Source organism: Primulina huaijiensis, chromosome 2 (assembly GCF_012295235.1).
Source record: "Primulina huaijiensis isolate GDHJ02 chromosome 2, ASM1229523v2, whole genome shotgun sequence".
Lineage (NCBI taxonomy): Eukaryota > Viridiplantae > Streptophyta > Magnoliopsida > Lamiales > Gesneriaceae > Primulina > Primulina huaijiensis.
In genome coordinates this window covers 31,260,857-31,282,385 of record NC_133307.1, presented here as the reverse complement: position 1 = coordinate 31,282,385, position 21,529 = coordinate 31,260,857, and the positions used below count along the sequence as shown (strand labels likewise).

The 21,529-nt window shown below is 34.6% G+C and overlaps 5 protein-coding genes across 7 annotated transcripts; 3 read left to right on the top strand and 2 right to left on the bottom strand.

The window, feature by feature from the left end:
- Positions 1–1,139: 1,139 nt before the first annotated feature.
- LOC140971644 (uncharacterized) lies at positions 1,140–3,514 on the top strand. The gene is made up of 4 exons (XM_073434001.1): positions 1,140–1,497; positions 1,592–1,679; positions 2,374–2,526; positions 3,269–3,514. The coding sequence occupies exons 1-4, from the start codon at positions 1,365–1,367 to the stop codon at positions 3,300–3,302; spliced, it is 408 nt and encodes a 135-aa protein (XP_073290102.1). The 5' UTR covers positions 1,140–1,364; the 3' UTR covers positions 3,303–3,514.
- A 1,214-nt stretch (positions 3,515–4,728) lies between these two features.
- Positions 4,729–10,100, top strand: LOC140971643 (mitogen-activated protein kinase kinase kinase 1-like). The gene is made up of 8 exons (XM_073434000.1): positions 4,729–6,086; positions 6,661–6,745; positions 6,873–6,935; positions 7,296–7,453; positions 7,798–7,870; positions 7,995–8,054; positions 8,536–8,640; positions 9,203–10,100. The coding sequence occupies exons 1-8, from the start codon at positions 5,017–5,019 to the stop codon at positions 9,413–9,415; spliced, it is 1,827 nt and encodes a 608-aa protein (XP_073290101.1). The 5' UTR covers positions 4,729–5,016; the 3' UTR covers positions 9,416–10,100.
- A 2,330-nt stretch (positions 10,101–12,430) lies between these two features.
- On the top strand, positions 12,431–17,088 carry LOC140971640 (uncharacterized). 3 transcript variants are annotated; one of them, XM_073433998.1, is made up of 3 exons: positions 12,431–12,623; positions 15,560–16,576; positions 16,845–17,088. In XM_073433998.1, the coding sequence occupies exons 2-3, from the start codon at positions 15,594–15,596 to the stop codon at positions 16,909–16,911; spliced, it is 1,050 nt and encodes a 349-aa protein (XP_073290099.1). In that variant the 5' UTR covers positions 12,431–12,623; positions 15,560–15,593; the 3' UTR covers positions 16,912–17,088. The 3 variants fall into 3 exon arrangements, with proteins under 3 accessions (XP_073290099.1, XP_073290097.1, XP_073290098.1); XM_073433996.1 differs by having other exon boundaries at positions 12,432–12,623; positions 15,563–16,576; XM_073433997.1 differs by having other exon boundaries at positions 12,432–12,623; positions 14,358–16,576.
- A 94-nt stretch (positions 17,089–17,182) lies between these two features.
- LOC140971642 (uncharacterized) lies at positions 17,183–18,461 on the bottom strand. The gene is made up of 3 exons (XM_073433999.1): positions 18,089–18,461; positions 17,471–17,665; positions 17,183–17,359 (listed from the first exon to the last, which is right to left on the bottom strand). The coding sequence occupies exons 1-3, from the start codon at positions 18,347–18,349 to the stop codon at positions 17,294–17,296; spliced, it is 522 nt and encodes a 173-aa protein (XP_073290100.1). The 5' UTR covers positions 18,350–18,461; the 3' UTR covers positions 17,183–17,293.
- A 391-nt stretch (positions 18,462–18,852) lies between these two features.
- Positions 18,853–20,847, bottom strand: LOC140961784 (protein MEI2-like 7). Its single transcript, XM_073420481.1, has 4 exons — positions 19,991–20,847; positions 19,563–19,649; positions 19,302–19,464; positions 18,853–19,209 (listed from the first exon to the last, which is right to left on the bottom strand). Exons 1-4 carry the CDS (start codon positions 20,578–20,580, stop codon positions 19,039–19,041), a joined length of 1,011 nt encoding a protein of 336 aa, XP_073276582.1. The 5' UTR covers positions 20,581–20,847; the 3' UTR covers positions 18,853–19,038.
- Between the last annotated feature and the right edge of the window lie 682 nt (positions 20,848–21,529).

Genomic DNA, 21,529 nt, shown 5'->3' with positions numbered 1-21,529 from the left:
TTATTTTTTCTCAACAGTTATTTTTTGTTCCATGTCTAGTTACACTAGAGGTAGATTCTATGGATGCAAATTATATGGCAGCTATGCAGAATTTCTTGTCAGTCTTTGGATGGCAACTTTCTCGTATTGTTCTTCTCTCTCTCAACTATATTTTGGGATATTGAATTGTTTCATCCTTACTCCTTGTTTTCTGTTTAAGGGATATTGAATTGTTTAATCCAAACTTAGTACACAGTCTGCATTTTCCCAGTGGAGTTTGATGATGTTTATTCTTGTTTTGCTTACTTAGAAGACAGTGCTGTAATGTGCTAACTTGTCTTCTGTGCTGTGAATATACTCTTTTAGCAGAGTAAAACTTTGGTTAAACCAAATAAATACGGAAATTCGATTCTTATTTTTTAAAAATAAAATTGGTTTATTTGGTTTTGTTTTGATTACTATCATAAATAAAATTGGTGAAACTGAATATCTGATTTTAGAAGTAAAGAAACATTTTTGAGCCGTAGAATTGGAAGATCACAAAGTTCGATTTGGATCATAAAATTGGAAGTAATGATATTTGGTTTTTAATAAATAAAATCCAATTCTTATTCAATTCAATGTGTAAATTCCGGATTACAAATTAACCGCTCTAATTTGGGTCGGCTGGTCCACTTTCGGTGAAAAATCTGGAATGTTTGGTTAGTACGAGAAGACATTTTTTCCGAATTTTCACAATTCGTTCCGATCATTGTTCAAAGCGTTAGTCGATCGTATCAGTCGAGTGTGGCAATTTCCTTTTTTTTTTTTTAAAGAGTAAATAAATTAATTTATATTTTTTTATATATTTATTAATTTATATATAAATTAATTTATATATTTGAAATGATGGAACTAGCATATCTAAAAAGTACAAGTTTTGCAAAAAAAGAAAGTGCAAAACTCGTAAACTAGTTATAAGATAGTGAATAGGTCGAAATCTTTATCTAGGAGATATATCAATTTTATCGATATTCACAATAAAAAGTAATATTTTTAGGATGAAAAATAATATTTTTTTATGGATATCTGTGTCACAAAATACGACCATGAGACTGTCTCACACAAGTTTATAAATTGTTACACAAACTTTAAATCAAATATATCGAGTCTTTTCTTTCTATGATTAGGCATGGAATTCGAAGCAGGCATCATCCTAGTTCGAATTAGCCTAAAACCTTTCCTTAAAAACACATCAAAATCCTAGCATTCTAAGCGATCGTATATAACCCACCTGTAATCCATCAGAACCCAATCAATCGCTCCAAAATCCTCGATCCATGTCAGAATTCTGATTTTTCGTTCGTTGTTATCGCCAATTTTATAAATTTGAAGCCCCTTGTGCTATGGATTTAATAGAGCTGTTAGCCATCTTCGGACCCGGAATCTCTGGCGCGGTATTCGGAGTCGGCTGGTGGTTTTGGGTTGACGCTGTCGTTTGTAGCGCCGTCAAGGTTCCTTTCGTTCACTATCTTCCAGGTATTTTGTATTCAAGTTATAGATACGAAGTTAGGTTTTGTTATTATCTATTGAGTTCTATTATTAGGTTTTTTTTCCCGTTTGCTGTTTGCAGGAATTTTTGCATCTTTGGCTGCTCTTATGTTTAATTGCGTGAAGAAAGAGGATATTGATTACTCGCCCTACGATGAAGGAGAGTGGAGGTATCTTCTGTGCTTTTGGAGTACGCACATGACGTGATGACATTGTCTTTTTACTTGTTATTAGGGATTGAGATTTTTTTTCACGCTATCTATGATAAAAGGATAACCATTTTGTAAATTCTTGCACCAATTGCATAGTGTAGCATGTTGATCAGAGGTCTAAAGACCAAGGATTACAGATTTATGTACTTTTAGTAGTGCAAAATTTGACCTTTGGAAAACTTCATCACCTCAGTTTGTGGTATAGAGAAATTCCGTGATCTGAAACTCAAGTATTTTCAGGGACAGCTGATTTTTGTTCGCTAAAGAAGTTAGGAAAACTGTTTTATGCATGCTTGATTTTACACGTTCAGCTAATTTAAGTTGATACAAGTAGAATGTATGTCTTCACCAATGTGTTAATCTCCATTTCAGTTATTTTTGTCATTTTGGCGTTACAGCAGAATGTCTTGAATCTTCTCTACCATTTCTCTCTTTTCATGTTTCTCCTATTATATGGTGTGATCTAATTAAGGTTTCTTGTCATCCCCGTGAGCTATTCATTAGCTTAAATATAATAGTGCAAATCCAAACAAATAATATCAAAATCCCTGTCTGATTGACAGCATTCTTTCTACTGTAAAAATCGCTGCAAATTGACTTCTAAGCGATACAAAACGTTACTTAACTATTCTGCTGCTCCCTTAATTTGCAGGTTGAAACTTTGGCTTTTTATTGCATATGTTGTATCTTTTGTCTCTTTGGCTGCATCAGTTGGCCTATTGATACAAGATGCAATGGTGACAACCGGTCCTTCATCATGGACAGGCGTTGCAGGTGTGCTTCAATGTGTGTGCGTCCTAGTCAGGTAAGGGATATGTTGTTTTCTGGTTTTTGGCTCTTCTTACTTTGACATAAAGTTATGGCATTTAAAGAATGTTAGAAGTGCTACGTAGAACTTTCAAGTTCACCGTTGGGACAGTTGATGCCAAATGAATCTTGATAAGCAAATCATAATGCACATAGATGGATCTAACCACGGTTTTAAAACCGATAATTCTAGTTCCATTGGATGGTGGAACCTGCTTAAAACTGAAGTTTTCTCATGAGAAAACAAAAATCAGTGCTTCTTGTAAGTTAATTATTAAAAAAAAAAATGTTACTAATTGCTTTGAATACTTCATTTTCTGTTGAAAAGGAAAATAAAAATAAGGCTTGAATTTAATTTTTAGAAATCAAGTAGTTTTCATATATTAATTGAGTTGTCTAGGTCTACTTGGCATCTTAAACCCAAGGCAAATTTATGGTTCCACATGGTTCACTGAACGAAAAGAATCAAGGTCGGATCTCCATATATGTCTCTTCACATTTTTTATATTGTTGATCTTTTGTTGACAAGTAATGATAGGCCATGTGGGTATTTTTAGTTTTAAGATCTGGGTATTTACGTTTAAGTTTTCTATTGCCTGGCATATGAAAAAGCAACTGTTCTTTCTTTCTTTTCTTTTTCTTTTCTTTTTATAATTCCAACAATCTATTTTAGATTTAGAATCTGGATCAATATCTATGCAACTTTCGTGATTTATTTGACCTGTTGAATTCCCATGCAGCGGGCTGATTTATTGGATCTCTCATTCGGAATAACTTGGTGTGCCATAGCGTTTGAATATTGGATTTATACATGACTCGTCTCGTCTCGTCTCGTCCAAGCATGTATCTTTGTTTATTTGTGATCGTGTTGACAAAGAAGCGTGGTTGCCTATGCTCTGTTTTATGTGAACAACTGATTCTCCGGTGAACATGACATTCTTGTTTTGTTTTCTTGAAAAAATGATGATCCAAGTTCTTCGATTCAATCCGGATTGCGTTTTATTTTTCAATAATAAAACAAGCCGTAGCACATTCATAAAGCCCAGCCCGCAAGCAATGTCTTCATGTTTTATAATTGTCATCAAATTATTCTTAAATTAATAGACAACGAGTCTGACCTTTTTGTTGGTATTTGTTCGGTTGCATGTTTCCAGTCTGGCTGCCCTCTTCTTTTGGAAACGAAAACATATCGTTTCTTTTTTGAAGAATACAGACAACATATCGTTTTTACAATAATATTACAACTGTTTGGTGTCAATAATTTATACGTAACATCAAAAAAAATGTACATGTGATGTTAATGGAATTCATTTTTTCTTTTCCTTTTCCTTTTCCTTTTCCATTCACGATAAGAAGTACACACTTTCCTTCAACTCTCTGGACAAAACTAAAAAGAAGGTTCTCATTATCCAATATAAATACAAATTTATTTTATTTTTCAAAAATTGATTTAAAAAGTTAAGTATAATAGAATAATTTTTAAATCAAAACGATCTCTTTGAGTATATATCTATGTAAATCTTATTATATAGTTGGTTTACGCCTTTTTTTGGGGGTAAATTTTAGTTTACACTTTTAATACAAAGAAAATTGTATTTGTTGTTTTATTATCGTTTCGTGAGAAGCACATGTGCTATATTTTGGTGACTACAAGCTTCATTGTGGTCACAGTTGTATTTATAAAAAATGTTGAATACATTATACGTTGTCATTTTAGACGAGCAATATTTTTTCATAAATTAGGGGTCATTTGTGAATATATGTTAAATCTTTGATATTATATAATAGAGTGATGTTACATGTACATCCATATTTGTACATCAATTTGTACAACACAAAAAATTCAATGCAAAAATTAAATTTGTCAAAATTTCACTATATATGGAATACAAAATCTCGCGATATAATAGTAAAATCTCGCGATATAATGGTTGTAAATATCGCTGTAACGATATATTGATTGTACATTTAGCATTATTCTATATAATATTTATGTGAAATGTCTAATAAATTGAAATTTTTTAAAAATATATTTATTATAAGTTTTATGTTATGTGTGATATAATAATATAGATAAATAAATTAATATTTTATTAAATATGATAGCAATTGATAAATTGCAATTTTTTTTAATAATCTACAAATTTAATATGAAATAAGTTTTGGGTATTATATATAATGGAGGAGTATAATATTATCTCTCCGATGTTTTGGTAATATTTTCGAGAAGTCGTGTGAATTCTCTTGTGACGCCGTTTTAGTGCTCCGTTTCGTCTGCTTCCTCTCTACTTCCTGCTCCAACCTCTTAATGCACACGCTGCGAAGGTGTAATTCTGACCCCAATTCTGGTTCCGAGACCGAATTTCGAACGGCACAAACCCTAGAAACCGCAAACAAGAACAGAAAAACAGTGGGAAATTTCCGTTAGTTTGAGGGTACTTTAGCTTTCCTCGTTGTTGATTCATGAATATTGCTTTTTGCCCTCACAATGCAACGGTTCCCCAAAATTTTCGCTCATAATTCTGACCGCCTGAAAACTGATAAGAGTTGCAGCTCCAGCTCCAGCTCCTCCAGCCCCAGCCGCCAAGCCGCCAAGCCGAGGCGAAGGTTGGATCGGTGCAACGCCTCGAAAAACATCAGCTATGAGCTCTCTCCTAGTTCATCATCATCTTCGTCGTACTCGGTGGAGGAATCTGTTCGCTCGCGCACGCGTTATTTATTAGGCGATGAGAAAAGCTTTAGAGTTGATGGAAATGATGGTGAGATAGATGTTCTTTGCAAAACCTTAGGATTTTCTGGTATAGATGACTTCGCTATACCTTCCGAGGAGTACAAGGCAATGAAAGTGAGAACTTCCTATGCTCCTGTTGTATTTAATCAGATATTTGAGGTCAATTATGACAATTACGCTAAACTTTACGGTGGTGTTGGTGGTTCTGGTATTATTGATGTGAGCGATCAACAAGTTGGGGGTAACCAAGTTTGTTTTGGATTTTCAGAAAGTGATAATGGTGTAATGAGCAAGAAATTTGAGGAAAGTCGACATTTTTGTGATGTGGATGGAAGTAGGGTTCATGTTTTTGATAAGGGTGCCCGTGCGTTGTTGGGGGCTACGTCAAGTGGAAGTGATTTTATTTCGTGTGATAATTCAAGTGGTAGGTTTGATAGATTCCGTGGAAACGGTATCAAGGGTATGCGACCCCCGGTTTTAGCGCCACCATCATCTATGTTGAGAGCTTTCACGATGGATACTGATGCAAGTGTTTCAATGTTTGAGAGTGGGTTTTCTCCAGAAGAAAATGTGGAAGAAGAAGATTGTCAAAAGAGAGACGAGGAAGTTGGGATGGGAAGGGTGATGGTAATGAAAGACAACAGTGCGCTCTCCGAATCATGTTCATTCACCACATTTTCAAACGATGATGATACTTCAAGTACCACAACTGAACCGATATCAAGTATTTCACCTGATGGGGCATTAAGACGAACTATTATGGGGTGGCAGAAGGGTGAGCTCTTGGGTAGTGGCTCCTTTGGATCTGTTTATGAGGGAATAGCTGAGTAAGTATTGTGCCACTTCATTTTATATTAACTAATCTGGTATCTATAATTATCAAGACCTGGTTTAAACTAAAGGTGCAAATCGAGACATGTACACTGTCAAAATGAAGTGCGGTGGAGCATAATGTTTTACAATTTAAAACATTTCTATGATATCTAATATGTACTTTACAGAGCGATTAACAAAATTAAAACAAGTATCCATCAATGAATAAGCAAATAAGAACGACTATTACATTAAATTTCAATTAAAACAACCATTTTAATCTGCCATATGCTTCATGCTTTTAGCTTTTAAAGCGCATCAAGACACATGTTTTACTGCCAAGATTGGTCCCTTTTTTACGGCCAAGATTGGTCCTTGCTCGAGGGCTGCATCTCTACATGTCTCTATGCGAAAATGCAGGCTCTCTCTCTGCCTTGAGCCTAGGCACAAACATTTTGGGCTTGTGATTGCTCTAATCTGTTCATATTATAGTACAAATTTTGCAAATTGGAACGCTCTAGAGAATTGCAAATTTATTTAATAAGTTTGCTATGATTTTGTTAATTGTTATTGCTTGCTTTGCTGCAGTGATGGATTCTTTTTTGCTGTGAAGGAAGTATCTTTGCTTGATCAAGGAGAGGAGGGAAAGCAACGAATTATCCAACTCGAACAGGTTGCGTAACCCTAAATGCTTTTTCTGAACATCATTATTTTCTAATTTGCTGTAATGACTGGTTTGTATGAATTTGTATTTGTTTCTGTACTCATCTTTAATATTATTTTTTCTCATGTATTTTTAGGAAATTGCTCTTCTAAGTCAGTTTGAGCATGAGAATATAGTTCGGTACTATGGTACGAAGAGGGTAATGCCTTCTTTCTTTTTTGTTTCTCTTCATTGTTATGTTTATTTTTCCTCTTTGTAATTAGGTTTTATAATGCTTTTGCTTTAATCACAAACTCTTATTCCATCTTCTCATATTTCATTAACTTGTTAGCCAATATTTTATTCACTGTGAGCCGGTTCGGATTCAGAAATTGGGATGAGAGAGTAAAGCAAGAGGATGACAATGTTGAAAAATTCCAGAGAGATTTCTTTAAATAAATCTTTGAAGAATCTCATTTATTATATGTTGGTTTTTTTCAAAAAATAATTATTAAATTTATCTGAGAATTTTTACTGAATTCTTCTTGCAAGTGCTGAAAAGTATCCTTTGTCTATGTAGGATGAATCGAACCTTTATATTTTTCTTGAGCTTGTTAACCAAGGTTCTCTTTTGAGCCTCTACCAGAAGTATAACCTCCGGGATACCCAGGTCTCCACTTACACCAGGCAAATTTTACATGGTTTGAATTACCTACATGAAAGAAATGTGGTACACAGGTAATCAAACATGACTACTCTTATGCTTTCTAGTATCAGAAGTTGAGTTTTTTAACCAAAAGAAAAAAATTGAATTTTATGTTTGGGAAATCTTTTGTTGCATTGACTCATGTATTCTCTAGTTCATCCTTCGATATTCTTGGTAGATGACGAAGTAAAAAAAATTGCTGTTTCACATGACATGATCTTTGATTTGAAAAATCTTTTTTACTATACCAAATTTTTTGGAGTATCCTCGAGTGAGTTGTATTCAAATAGGTGAAGTTTCAGTATTTTTCCTACTTTAATGTACACTTTTACTTATAATAATGGGAATGTTTCCTACTTTCTGTGGCATATTGCAGAGATATTAAATGTTCAAATATATTGGTGGACACAAATGGTCTGGTTAAACTTGCAGATTTTGGGCTTGCGAAGGTTGACCGACTATTTCCTTTTGTTTACTTATTATTTTCTTGCGGTCTCCCTTTTCAACTTAATTTCCTTCGTGGTATTTAAAATTTCTATTCTCTTATGTCAAATATTTTTATTCATTTTGAAGGCCACCAAGTTGAATGACTTGAAATCTTGCAAGGGAACTGCATTCTGGATGGCTCCTGAGGTTTGCCCCATGATGTCCTTGTTACTTGAGAAAAACTTTACTGGTTTTTACTTAATTTGTTAATCTAAATTGCAAGATGTCAAAATTTTTCTTATTAATACCATGAAAACTGGTTTTTATTTCCCCTGAATATTCTGACATGAAGAAAGTTAGTTCACTGGTACACTGTTGAGAGGAATGATGGTAGTATCAATGCCATAGAAATAGTGATACTGTTTGAATTTAGAGGTATTGAACACGTGATAACTTAATCTGAGTTGAGATAATGGGATATAGTCTGGCATGTTTTGGAATTTATCTTTAGAAGAGGTTCTGAAATCTGAAAAGAGATGAGTGTCTGATACACAGAGGTGTTATTGAAATGGTATAGCAATTAATATTTTTTCGTTCGTTTTGGAGGCTGTTGTGGTAAGAGTTTTTTTTTTCTTATACCAGTTTTGTGCTGCCACATTTTATTGAATAGCCTTTTGTGCTGCTACAGGTTGTTAGGAGCCTAGGTTATGGTCTATCTGCTGATATATGGAGTCTTGGATGTACTGTCTTGGAGATGCTAACTGGGCGCTTCCCGTACTCTCACTTGGAATGGGTAAGTAAAGCAATCGACATCCACCCACACAATTACCAGACAGTGGTAAATTAGTGGAAGTTGTGGATCTTTTTCATGAAAGAATAATTTCCTGCATGCTCATCAAATTGTGTGACCATTCGTGGTTTATGTAGGCTATTAATGCACTATAAATTGAAGTTTAATAAAATATAATTGATGATTCTTTGTGAGCTCGTCACTCTCAACTATGAAGTACAGCTGGATTTCGTTTTGAGAGGAGATTATGTTTAGACTCTTCATCTACTCTTATTTGTTTTGTCATCAGCTGTAAAAGCACATTAGTTATTTCTGGGATACTTATCATATGAACGACTTGCATTTTCATATCCATGCCATAAATATTCATGCACAGTGAGTCATTTGATAGATTATCGTTAGGCATACGATCAAGTCTACAATAAATGTTTTGTTTTTTGGGAATCCAAGTGGATGGTGTTTCTTTTTAATTATTAATTAACGTCAGGTTGCAAGGTGGATCTTGGCCCACTGCCATTCCACATGAATTTCTTTAGTGTTAACATTGTGCTTCTTGATTCAACAGATGTCGGCATTATTTCGAATAGGAAAGGGTGAGAGACCACGTATTCCTAACTCCCTCTCCAGAGATGCTCGGGATTTTATACTTAAATGCCTGCAAGTAGACCCAAGTTCACGGCCAACAGCCGGTCAGCTCTTGGATCACCCATTTGTGAAACAACCGCTGCCACCATATTCAGGCTCAGTATCTCCTCACGCTTTCAGTCGTCAAATATAAGCCATTTTAGGCTTCTAACGTAAACAGCAAACTATTGTTCTTGGCCCAACTCCATGCCTTATCCATTCATCAAAGCCTTGCACACATCTAGCCACTTCAGTTATTCCACCTTGATTTCCATATAATTTGGTCAGCATACGATAATTTCACTTGTTATCGTCTATCCTTACTTTTGACTAGCACAACCTTCTACCCCCTTCACATCTATAACCAAAGCAAAAGAAAGAGCGAAGGAGTAACAGAGAAACCGAATATAGTATAGATGAAGTATTACTTTCCAGACAAAGTGAAAGAGCATGTACATTTTGCACTCTACTCGAGTCGGATTCTGCATATTTGTCACCGTGTCACAGTTCTTTTTTCCCTTTTTCAGTGCCGGCCGCCGGACATCCATTTTTGTATCTGACCATATTTTTGGTCGCAGCACGCCAGCACCCTCGGATATCATTTGTTTAGTAATGGCCCTATGCAATTTTCTGAGAGAGTGATTTTTGTTTTTTTGGTATTGTTGTACAGCGCTTTTTTTCCCGTATGAAGTTTGGTAAATTAGCAATATGAATTGGGGCTGTACAGATGGAACCTATTTTTGTAAATACTTCGTAACAATTGAGTGTAAGAATATCGAGTAAGATGTTTTATTTGTCACACTATTAATAAACTTTAACTGCGGCTCTTTTTGTAAATTGATGTTTTTTTGTCAATTTCATCATAATCATATGTACTTCTTGATTATCTCATAGTCATTATTATATATGACAAAAACTTATGTGAAACGGTCTCACAGGTCGTATTTTGTGAGACAAATCTCTTATTTGGGTCATCCATGAAAAATTATTACTTTTTATTCTAAGAGTATTACTTTTTATTGTGAATATTGATAAGGTTGACTCGTCTCACAAATAAAGATTCGTGAGAACGTCTCAGAAGAGACTTACTCATTATATATATACCATTATAAATCTCTACTACATATATTAAGGAAGGCACATCATATAATTTTGTTTAATATATTTTATATTTATTGTGTAGTCTAAAATGTCGTCCATCTCATACTGCTCAGGTTTCTCCTCGTATATGTTTAATAAAATTATATCACACAAAAAGTAAAATGTAAAATAATTGTTTATGTATAACATATACTTGTTTGTTTTTTTTGTTTTTTGGTTTTTTTTAAACAACATATACTTGTTATATACCGTAAATATTATATAAAACAAATTAAATATTTATAGTTTATTATTTTAATTTTGTCTTGTTTTTTAAATGTGCCACATGTAAAATCTATCCACGTAGCTCCCCGTACCATGAAGCTCTTCTTTGTGAATATTATTCCTTCTATTTCAAAAAAATAAATAAAGAATATTATTCCTTTTCCGATGACCATCCAATAATAATGTCTGGCTTGATAGATTCTTATTAATGATATAATACTCTGTCCGACTCAACCATTTTAACTTTATGGACTGCATCAAAATCAAAACATAAAAAACATGTAAATGTAAATAAAAATTATTTATATATAAAATACACTTTACATATTGCATTTAAATCAGAAAGAGAAAAACTAAGAAAATGACAATAATTCTTGAAAAAATCACAAGTCAAAACTAATTGGTAAAACTAGCCCATATTATGCTTCGCTCATGATAGGATATTGTAATAACCCAGTAGTAATTAAGTAATTATTGAATAAATTTAGTTAAGCATGATTAAAGTATTATTTTTTTGAGTAATCAGAATATTTTAACATCAGTAAGTTCGGAACCATTGAAAGAGTTTGAACCCACTGAATGCCAGTTCGGAGCTTCAGGTCCCATCATCCAAATAAGTGAGAACATAAAGATGCCACATGCTAGAAGAATTGTAGTTTTCGAAATGTGTTCGGATCCATCGAATTATAGATCTATAAATCGATGAACCTATCCAATTAGTAGTATATATTCTTGTTTGCTGCATGTTTATTTGTTGATATTATATATATTTTTTGTATCATGATTCACATGTTACATCAAATATCACAAGATCATGTTGAGTCCATTATCATTTGAGATAAACCTTGATTGAATATGATTGCTGAGCTTTTTTATGGACTGGGTACATGGAACCACCTATTAATTTGACGAAGAACATTACATGTCTACTTTTTGATTGAATGTAAGAGCCACCCACTGTTACGATAGAGTAAATACTATAAACTCAAGAGCTTCTTGATTGAGTTGAGATTTGATTATTTGATCTTGATTTTACCATAGTATACTTTCATGCATGTTCATATTGTACGAATAATCGTATGTATGTATTGGGAGATTAGATTACTCACGTCCTTTTTAAAAAAAAAAAAAAAAATCTTGGACGTTCTATTCTTACTATACATGTTTTAGGTTTGACGAATCAGACGGATACATGTTCTGCATGTTAGGAGGAAGTTTACCCAGTTGTTCATTTAGATTTTATTTCATGTTATTCGATTGGGTTGCAGGAATATTTAAATTATATGTTTATCAGGCTTGTATTATGGATTAATGATTGGATACGATTTATGCATATTTAAACTTTAGTTATCCTTACATTTTTTAATGGTGGCGTTTTGAATAAGGACGCTACATATAATGTGGCTCAATATTGTGGAGCTAATGCTTAATCCTATGATAATTAAGTTTATCGCAATCTTTTGAGTTGATAGTCCATTTCGATGAATATTTCTCCGCCTTTTGAGCTATGACAACAAGCATGACATGAAAATGTCATAACTATGAACATATGTCAAAATTTTCTTATATTTATTAGAGATTTTAAAATTTATACTCGTGAGATTCGTCCGTCCCACATGTATTTTATTGAAATTATGATTTGATGGCTTTTGTTGTCAGATGAATTGAATTGATAATTTTTTATTTTTAAAAAAAATTGTTTGATGATAGATTGCGATAGATTGTGGGCCGACTTACCCACTAGCCCGTTTTGACATTTCCGGTGTAACCCCGTAATTTCGTGATATTCCATTTTATATACACTGTAAGACACGATGATCAAGAATACTGAACGTGCGCCAGTTTATATTCGCGAGCGACATGTAGTTGCAGTCCGCTCTATTCTCGCAACCCATCGAATGCAAAACAAATACCAAATTTCGACGAAGGAAAAAGTTTTCTCTATTTTCATCTGTCACGCGCCTGCTGCGTCAATTCTCTCATTTAAAGACTTTCGGGTGACTCCAGATTTATCTTTGATTTTATGTGATTTCAATTTTATATTGATCCTGAAAGTGTTTGCCGGTACTTTCATGTATAAAAAGAAAATAAACGAAGACCCTTTCGAAACGAAGTTGAAACCCTTTTCTCTCATTTAAATTTTTGGTTTTTTCGATTTATTTATGGGTTCGATGCTGCATACGAAAGATTTTTTTTTAATAGTTGATGCATGATTCTAATACTTTGATTAGTGCTTAGATATTAATTCATGTATATGTAATTTGCCTACCTTCCGGCGCGTCATGGGCTTGGAATTTTTTTCTTTGATTTTGTTGAGGTTATCCACAAAAATTGCATCTTTAAGCATTGTGTGGTGCTGTAATGGCGTTTTAGTTTTTATGCTGGCAGACTTCACAGGAAATAGTGAGCTGAAGCTTTGGGGAAAATTTAGGCGAAAGTGAATGGAATTAAATTAGTCTTTCGTGATACTAGATGGTTGTAGATTTAGGTATAGAGGAGGGAAACAATTACAAGAAGAATTCTGAGTAAAATCGTGGTGTTTTTAGTTTTAAGCTGTACTTTTTGCTTGCATTTCATACTCAGTAAGAATTCGTAATGTTTGTGGTGTAAAAAAGATTGACAGTGAAAATTGTTTTTAAACTGATTATTGTTCTGTATTAATTTTTATCTTCTATAATCATGAAGAGTCTCTGGATGGTATTTAATAGAACTTGTGTGAACTAAAAGCAGAGGAGAGAATATGTGGAGAATGTATTATTACCTTATATTAGTATAAAATTATGTGCCTCGCTTTTCTTCATGTTGTGTCCTTTATGTGCATTCTTTGTTTTAATGTTTCTATCTATGTTGGGATATATCACTTTAGGTCATGTCAAAAGAATTTATGTGAAAAAATATCGTTAGCAATTTCCACCAAGGTCTTTCTGTTGTGCCAGGAATGATATTTTATTCAGTAATGAAGTGAGATTTGTTCCAATCGATTTTCAGTGATTCTTTTGTTTAGAGGCGTCTCCTTCCCCTTGCAAATAGTTAGGAGGGACAAATGAAATCCCAAGCGGTTGCTCCAGATTACTTATGTTCTGTTTTGTAGCATCTTATGGACTTAATTATTTATAAGGTTTGGAAAAGCATGTTAAATCTTTAACATTTTCAATGTTTATCTTTTAGGTGTCTCCATCTCTTTTTTTTGGGGAATTCGTGAGTAGGCAAAATCAAATGTATAGTTGTTTGAACTGCTCAGTCCTTGGTGTTACCAATGCTATGACCATGCTAATAATTAATTTGCTGAAATGGTGTTAGAACGATTCAGATGCATAAGAGATTCTTCTATTTTAGATGTTGGTACGGAAGTGAAGTTGATGGGATAAGCTGAGGCTCCGTAGAAGAGGAAGAGAACAATATACGAGTCATTAAACACCATGACCTTTAGGTTGTGTTTGGTGTTTGGGATAAATGCATAGTTGTTTATCAATATTTTATAATGCTTGGTTCCGAAAATATAGTCTAACTTCTTATCCTGCGGCTGAACACTGATTATTGTTGATTCATGACTAAAAACCCCCCAGCTACAAGCTGTGATGTATTACCATCATTTCTAAAGTAAAGAACTAAAACGAAGTAAATAAATTTATGCCCTGAAATCCACAGAAGATCTGTAGTCCTAACCTTTCTTCTTCTGATTTTCAGTTATTGATAAGCTCATAATTTCTTTAATTGTCTAATATTTCCAGTTAACTTTACTTTCCCAAGTGCAAAAATTTTAAATTTATTTCTTATTAATTTTTTTCTTTTTTTTTTGTTGAAAGAATTTAAGGTTGTGAACGGATTAATGGATTTGAAATGATGATTTTATATTCATTGACTTGTTTGGATGAACAAAATTTGAGATTGTGCTTTAGATTGATGGATCAAATGCATTGACTATTCAAGTGAATTTTAAATCCACTATATATAAGTTTAGCTATTTCAATGAGAATGTTCAACCATTTCTCTCGGAGATTGGAGATCGGTTCACGGGTTCCACCGAAAACTCTCATTTGTTGAAGCTTGTGATGGATTTCAAATACACTCAAGATGAGTGTCATTTGAAATTTAGACTCAAACACTTACCCAAATCAAATCACTTACTCCAAATGAAATAAGTGCAGCCCAATTGAATTTCATACACACAATTTCAATGGTAATTGTCATGAATTTAAATACACCTAAAATAAGTGTCATTTAAATTAATTTCTCTAATCCTTCTCCAAATCAAATGTCTTCCTCCATATCAAGTCCATCAATCTGTAACTCGAGGAAATGAGTGGATAAGGAAAGGGAACATGGAAATGAGAGAAACTATAAAAGAGAAGAATGGAGAAAGATGATTACTTCCACAAACAATTTATGATGGGGTGTGCTTGTGGGTTTTGGATTTTTGAAATTTTGGCACAAAATAGAGAGAATAAGAACATAGTTTAGAAAATGTGAAAATGGTGAATAGATGATTAATCTTTTATCCGTAATCTCTATCTCAATTTTTATCATTTAAACCAAATATGTATAATTTATTTTCACTGTTTCTAATCTTATCCTATCATTTCGATAATTTCAGGATATTTATCGATATATAATCCTGTCACTTCAGCCAAGTCTAGCCTTTTAGAAGAAAAAGATTCACGAAGGCAAAATACTATGGTGGTTTTAAGGATAAAAATGTTTGGTTATCTCTTTTATTTTATAAGTAATTGGATGTAAAGTAGAAGACATACTCTATTGCTGACACTTTCTACATTGAAATAAAGTGGATGAAAGTACCATTTACAAAACTGAGGTTTTTAAAATTGCAATATCACCTAGATTTTATAAGCTTCTTGGAGATGTCCATTTTGCAAAATTAAGTGATTATTGTTCCTCTAATTGTTTCTATTGTTCTTTATTTTTTCTGGTGAAGCAGAGGTACTCTTCCATTAAGTTATCAATTGTAAATGGCAAAATCCAAGCAGCTGCGGAGGAAATCTGGTCCTCGACAGCATGCAGTTGGCCTGCACAAGTTATCATCTCGGCATGCAAAGGTCTTTGGAGATCCCCGCCATAAGAAGAGAGATGTAAAAGCCTCAGAAAAGAAAGAGTGGGAAGATGCAGTTTGTGCGGTTTGTATGGACTTTCCTCACAACGCTGTGCTATTGCTTTGTTCCTCGTATGAGAAGGGTTGTCGTGCTTACATGTGTGCTACTAGCCATCGATATTCGAACTGTCTTGAGCAGTACAGGAAAGCCTACACTAAAGTCTCCTTAACGAAGAGCACAGAATCATCGCTATGGTCGATTGATGGCACAGAATTTTCTGAACGATCGGGTTTGCATAACGGGAAGAAGGAAACATCTGAGCTTTTATGCCCACTTTGCCGTGGGCTAGTGAAAGGTTGGACTGTGGTGGAACCTGCTCGTAGGTATCTTAACAAGAAGAAACGGACCTGCATGCAGGACAAGTGCTCGTTTCTTGGAACCTATAAGGAGCTTAGGAAACATGTTAAGTCAGAGCACCCTCTGTCACGCCCTCGAGATGTAGACCCTTCACGTGCAGAGAAATGGAAGGAACTTGAGAATGAGAGAGATTTAAACGATGTGTTCAGCACAATCAGATCAACCATTCCTGGGGCAATCGTCATTGGCGATTACGTGATAGAGAGGAGGGGATATCGCAACTTTTCTACGGATTATAGTGAGAATGACTATTTGGGAGATTCTCTCTTTAGCTTCCCGGCATATGGTCGGCGTTGGAATAGTCCTCGGTTATCTCCTAATAATTTTGATGGGGATTATGACTCTTTGGATGATGTAGAGTTTGGTGGGCATCGAGTTCGAGGTTCCACCGCATCTAGAAGCATGGGAAGCAATGCCTCCCGAATTAGGCGGCCTCGTGCCAGGTTTTTTGTTGGGAGGCAAGCAGAAAGGCATAGAACTGGCAGGTAATGGAGTTCAGTGATTCGACAGTCATTGCGCAATTGCTGCATTTGCTATTCTGTATTTCTTTTTTGTTTACACTCGGTAAAGCCTCAAATTCAGGAATTTACGTGTTGGGAAATTGATACTCAACCACTGAACTAATTTTATTTGTCACCATGTCTTTTGGTTAGTGCGATAGGTGGTTTCTCGTTTGTACAGTGGTGCTCGAGGCATTCATCCTTTTTTGTTGAGCAAAGATTGTTTAAGATTTTTTATGTCTGTCTTCTGCAGGTCTAGGACCGAGTCTTTGATCGATCGCTCATCAACGACCGATATGATAATATCCTCGGGACCATGAAAGTATTTATATCTTTGAATCTGAATGAAGCTCTAAATTGAGTGAATGCTTCTTTCTTTACTTTTGATTACTCCATGATTAGGACCAACTTTTTTGTTAAATGTTGTATGCTTTGGTAAATGAAGACTTTGGCTTGAAGACAACGATGAGTTGAGCTCTGGTAACTCATGGTGAATGTTCTACCGACCCGAAACTTGGCATTTGTGCAACGTACGCTCTCGATATGCCAAGAAACTAGCGCTATGTAATAATGTTTTGAAAGAAAAAATAATTGAACAAAACATGCCATTATTGCATTTGAAGAATCAGGACTCATTAGTTCTGCAAGGTACTTGTGTGGTACGAACAAATTATTTAGAGAAAATCAGAGTGAAAACAATAATCAGCATTCTCCATTTTTGCATTGGCAGGCTGTGGATATCTTCTTCAAGAAACACTTCAATTTCTTCTGCATAAAATAAAACAGACTCTAATTATTGGTAAAATTTCTGTACGTTTTCTTTCTTCTAAACGTAAATTCTTGGTAATAAGCAATTTTCAAAGAAAAGAAGATCCTCACACAAAAATCAGAATTCCTTGTGCCACTAGCTTTAGTTCTCGACTTTTTCTTCCCCCTCTTTTCTTGATTGCATGATCCTTCAACATCTCTATAATCTTCAGTTGCAATTCCCTCGTACTTCCATCTCCCTTTTCTCCAATTAAATCTTGAAAACAGTAGTCTTATCTTCTGAATAGCCAGCGGCCATCTCCACCTCTGTTCCAAATGCTCCTCATCATGGTATCTCAACAAGAGAAAGGGGTTTCTAAAATGAAAACTTCTTGAAATTTTCTCATTTTACTAAAAATGTAAATCTAATGTTTTAAATAGTGTATCCTAATCTTTGAAAAAAAAACCGGACAAAACTCACAGATATGGATCATATCATCAAATCCACAAAAAATATCAACAATATGTATGGTTTCCTTTTAAGTTCAGCTTAGCTGCCCATGGATGAGAATGAGGTGGGATAAGGGTGGAAGGATGCGCAATTTCTGAACATTTACAAGTTTCACTTTCACATTTGGATAGTATCTTGCGGAGAGTGACAATATCCTCCTAATAAATTCGAAAATGATAGAACTCGAAAATGATAGAACCCAAGCATATCCCAGTTACAAGCTCATGTATCCTAATTACCTTGTTTTTGGTCTTTGCATTTTCTGAGGGCCACTGAATTTGCTGTGCATTGCCACGCCTCAGCTCCTGAGCATAAGCAATGAGCTGTGCCCGACGATCATATCCCCGTTGAGTTCTGAAAATGCGAGTTTTAAAACCAGAAAACGCGTTTGGATTGAATTTCTTGATGTGATCATGATGATCATTATTTTGTTGGGATCCTAGCTTTGATGATGTTTCCATGTAGACACTGATGATAACACCTCCCTCGTCTGGCATCATGTTTGGTAGTAATTCTCCATTTCAGAGCAAATAGTCGTTTTTTACTTGAACAAGTATTCATGGGGGTGAGCATAGATAGTTGAGATCCTAATAATACTACTATCCCTTTTGCTGAATATTTGGAAGACAATTTCTTGTAAAGAAAAAATCAACTTTAAAAATAGCATGTCAAAGCTAAGCGCGCATGCATACGGCATACAAATCGCTTGCCAATGACTCATCGGCTTTCGATTTCAATAACTCGGACCGTTGAGGGGGTCTTCCGTGAGACCCAAATGACCAGTTTCATAATATTAGATAATAGATGTATACCAAATGGTTTCCTCTATGATATTGATTTAATAAAAACTCTAAGTGATGAGTATTTATAACCCCAAAAAAAAGCATTAGTCTACTCGAATGGCTATTAATTACTACAAAAATTTTTTTAAAAGAAACGAATAATCAGACAAAGGATCATTTGTCTCTTGTATAGAGATTCTTCATAGTACTAATACGTACATATAAAAATAAAAAGTCGTTCGATGGATACAAATAAATAAACCCATGTTTTCATTCCATCCAAGGGTTTTTCAAGAAAAATCATAAACCCTAGGAAGAAAGAGAAAACACATGCGTCAAACTCTTAAGCCTGATCATGATATCATTTTAACCAAACCCGACAAATCTCTGATTACATCAATTATTCATCACTGTTTCTTCCTCAGAAACCGGGGTGGCATTAAGTTACCAAGAATCACAGGTGGGTGAGGATTTGGATCCAACCCGTTCCTTGGCGGATCCAGTAACACTGGCAGAAACTCCAGTTGGTCACAGGCAAAATTGTAGTGCTGAAACCTCCTAACATATCCCTCCTTGCCCTGAAAAAGAAATAGTCGAATTCAATGGCTATGCATGATAAGAATCTATGGGAAAACTGTCATTTTCAGTACTCGTATCTGGTTTTGTATACCTGGATTTTTGCCCATGTAATTTCGCAAATTTTCTTGGAAGTGAAGGATCCCCTTTCGGTTTGAAAGCTTTCCCACTTGAAATTTTGCAGAATCTCCATGAATTTCACGGCAGCAACAGCAGTTGTGAAGTTGACAAAACCATATCCCAAGTTACCCCACTTCCTATCATTTCATACATCAACCAAAGAAATATTTCAGAACAAATTATAAATGATAACTTGTAGTTAAGTTTTTTTGCAGACATTATGTAATTGAATTACCGGAAATCCATTGGCAGATACAGGAAATCATACTCCAGGGAGAAATTAGAGCAGTAATGATCCAGAAAGTTTAACATATAATCTCTCCTAGAAAGGAACACAGAAAACATGCATTACAAACAGTCACGATCAACAGGGACTCACAAGAACTAAATGAACTTTCACATGCTTGCGCTTCAGGACATCCTCAAATATATCAAATTGTTAGCATCGATATTTTCCGCAAATAACAGTTGCAGAGGTTAAATGCATGCACAGAATCAGAGGGTAAAATCCATGCATTCCACTAATATTCGATTTAATTAGATCCGAAATTGGGTTCGTTGATAGACAACGGATGCGTTGTACTTTCAACTTGGAAAAATCCGACGACCACCGAACACCATAATATACCAAAAAAAAACAATCCGCAACACCAAAAATCGTACCTCAGCTGGTTGGGAATGTTCTTTATCATTACAGTGGTATTCGGTACTGGTGAATTGCTTCTGGTTTTTGGCTCCGATGACGGCAACGACTGGTCATCGCCGAGTATCTCGGTCTTGAACCTAACCAACTTCCTGGGCCTCCAATCTAGTTTCGACTGCGATTTCTTGAGGAAACAGAATGGCCTTCCATGCCTTCTGAACCGAGGGGGGAAATTCGTCCTAGCAGCCTCTTTCATCACATCAACTTCGTCCACCTTCTGCTTTCCATCACTCTCCTTATCACCATTAACGAAGGGTTTCGTCACCCTCTCACAAAATCCATCGTCAAGAGGACCCGAAGGAGGTAGATAATACCATACACGCTGATCATAGTACGCCGGGTAACAATGAAAATAAGCAGAATATGGTGCCATATCAGCAGGATATGCCACCACCGGCTCTGAGACTGCAGATGACTGCAAATGCGGTGTATACATAATGCTACGGAGAATTTGGCCAGTAATATTAGGTCTTCGATCATATTGTAAGATTTTGGTGGGCCTCCATTCTCCGGCCTCAGGGTTCAATGGTTTTGAAAGTTCGAAGATCATCGTGGAAGGTGAAAGATTGCAGTCAGTAATGAAACACGAAGTTAAACTGGTTTCTTATCAAAAATCGGTTCTTTTTTACTTTGTTGCTGCAAATATGGGACTTAAATCTGGCTATGCAGTGTAGTTTCATTTAAAGAAGATGACTTAAGCCATCAACGTGCACAGTGTTTCAGATTTCCAACGATGATGATCGAATTTTATTCAAGTACCGTAAATCCAGTTATAATTTTTATAAAAAAGAAGAAGAACAGAAACCGAAAATTAATTAAATTAGGAAGACGAGAAGCCAGAACTGAATGGTATGAAGTATGAATGTGCTGTAATTTCTTACATTACTGCCAAAGGATATAATATGTGATTGTGGATCTTGTAATTCAAGACAGTAAATATAATACGATCCCTTTTGATTTTTTGAGAGATTTAATTATATTATTATACATTCTTTTTGGAAATGATTTTACTTATTTAAAAATAACTTCAAATTTTAACTATCAATAACAAATTAATGAAATATTTGGATTAAAAAAATTTGTAGTAAATTGAAATTTTGTAATATTAAAATTTGAATATTATTAAAAATATATTAAATTATCTCGATGCGTCTGGGATCTAACCACATCATGAACAATAAGCGTGTGTAATCTCTTGATTTGACATAAGTTGATATTTTTCAGTATGACTAATATTTTTATTATCATTATCATTATTATTATTATTATTATAAAATGTGGGATAATTGAATTTTAAGCAAAAACAGCATTAAATAGCGTGGGCGTTAGTACGTTGTCATGCTTTAATGTGACGCATATCTTTTCGTACAGTGTCTCTACTTTTATTTAGGCTGTAATTATGATTTATGCCATCGCCATATTTGAATTTTTTGTCCATGCCTCCACATATCTTGCAATTTGTATACCACTGATTCATCAAACAATAATAATAACAATAA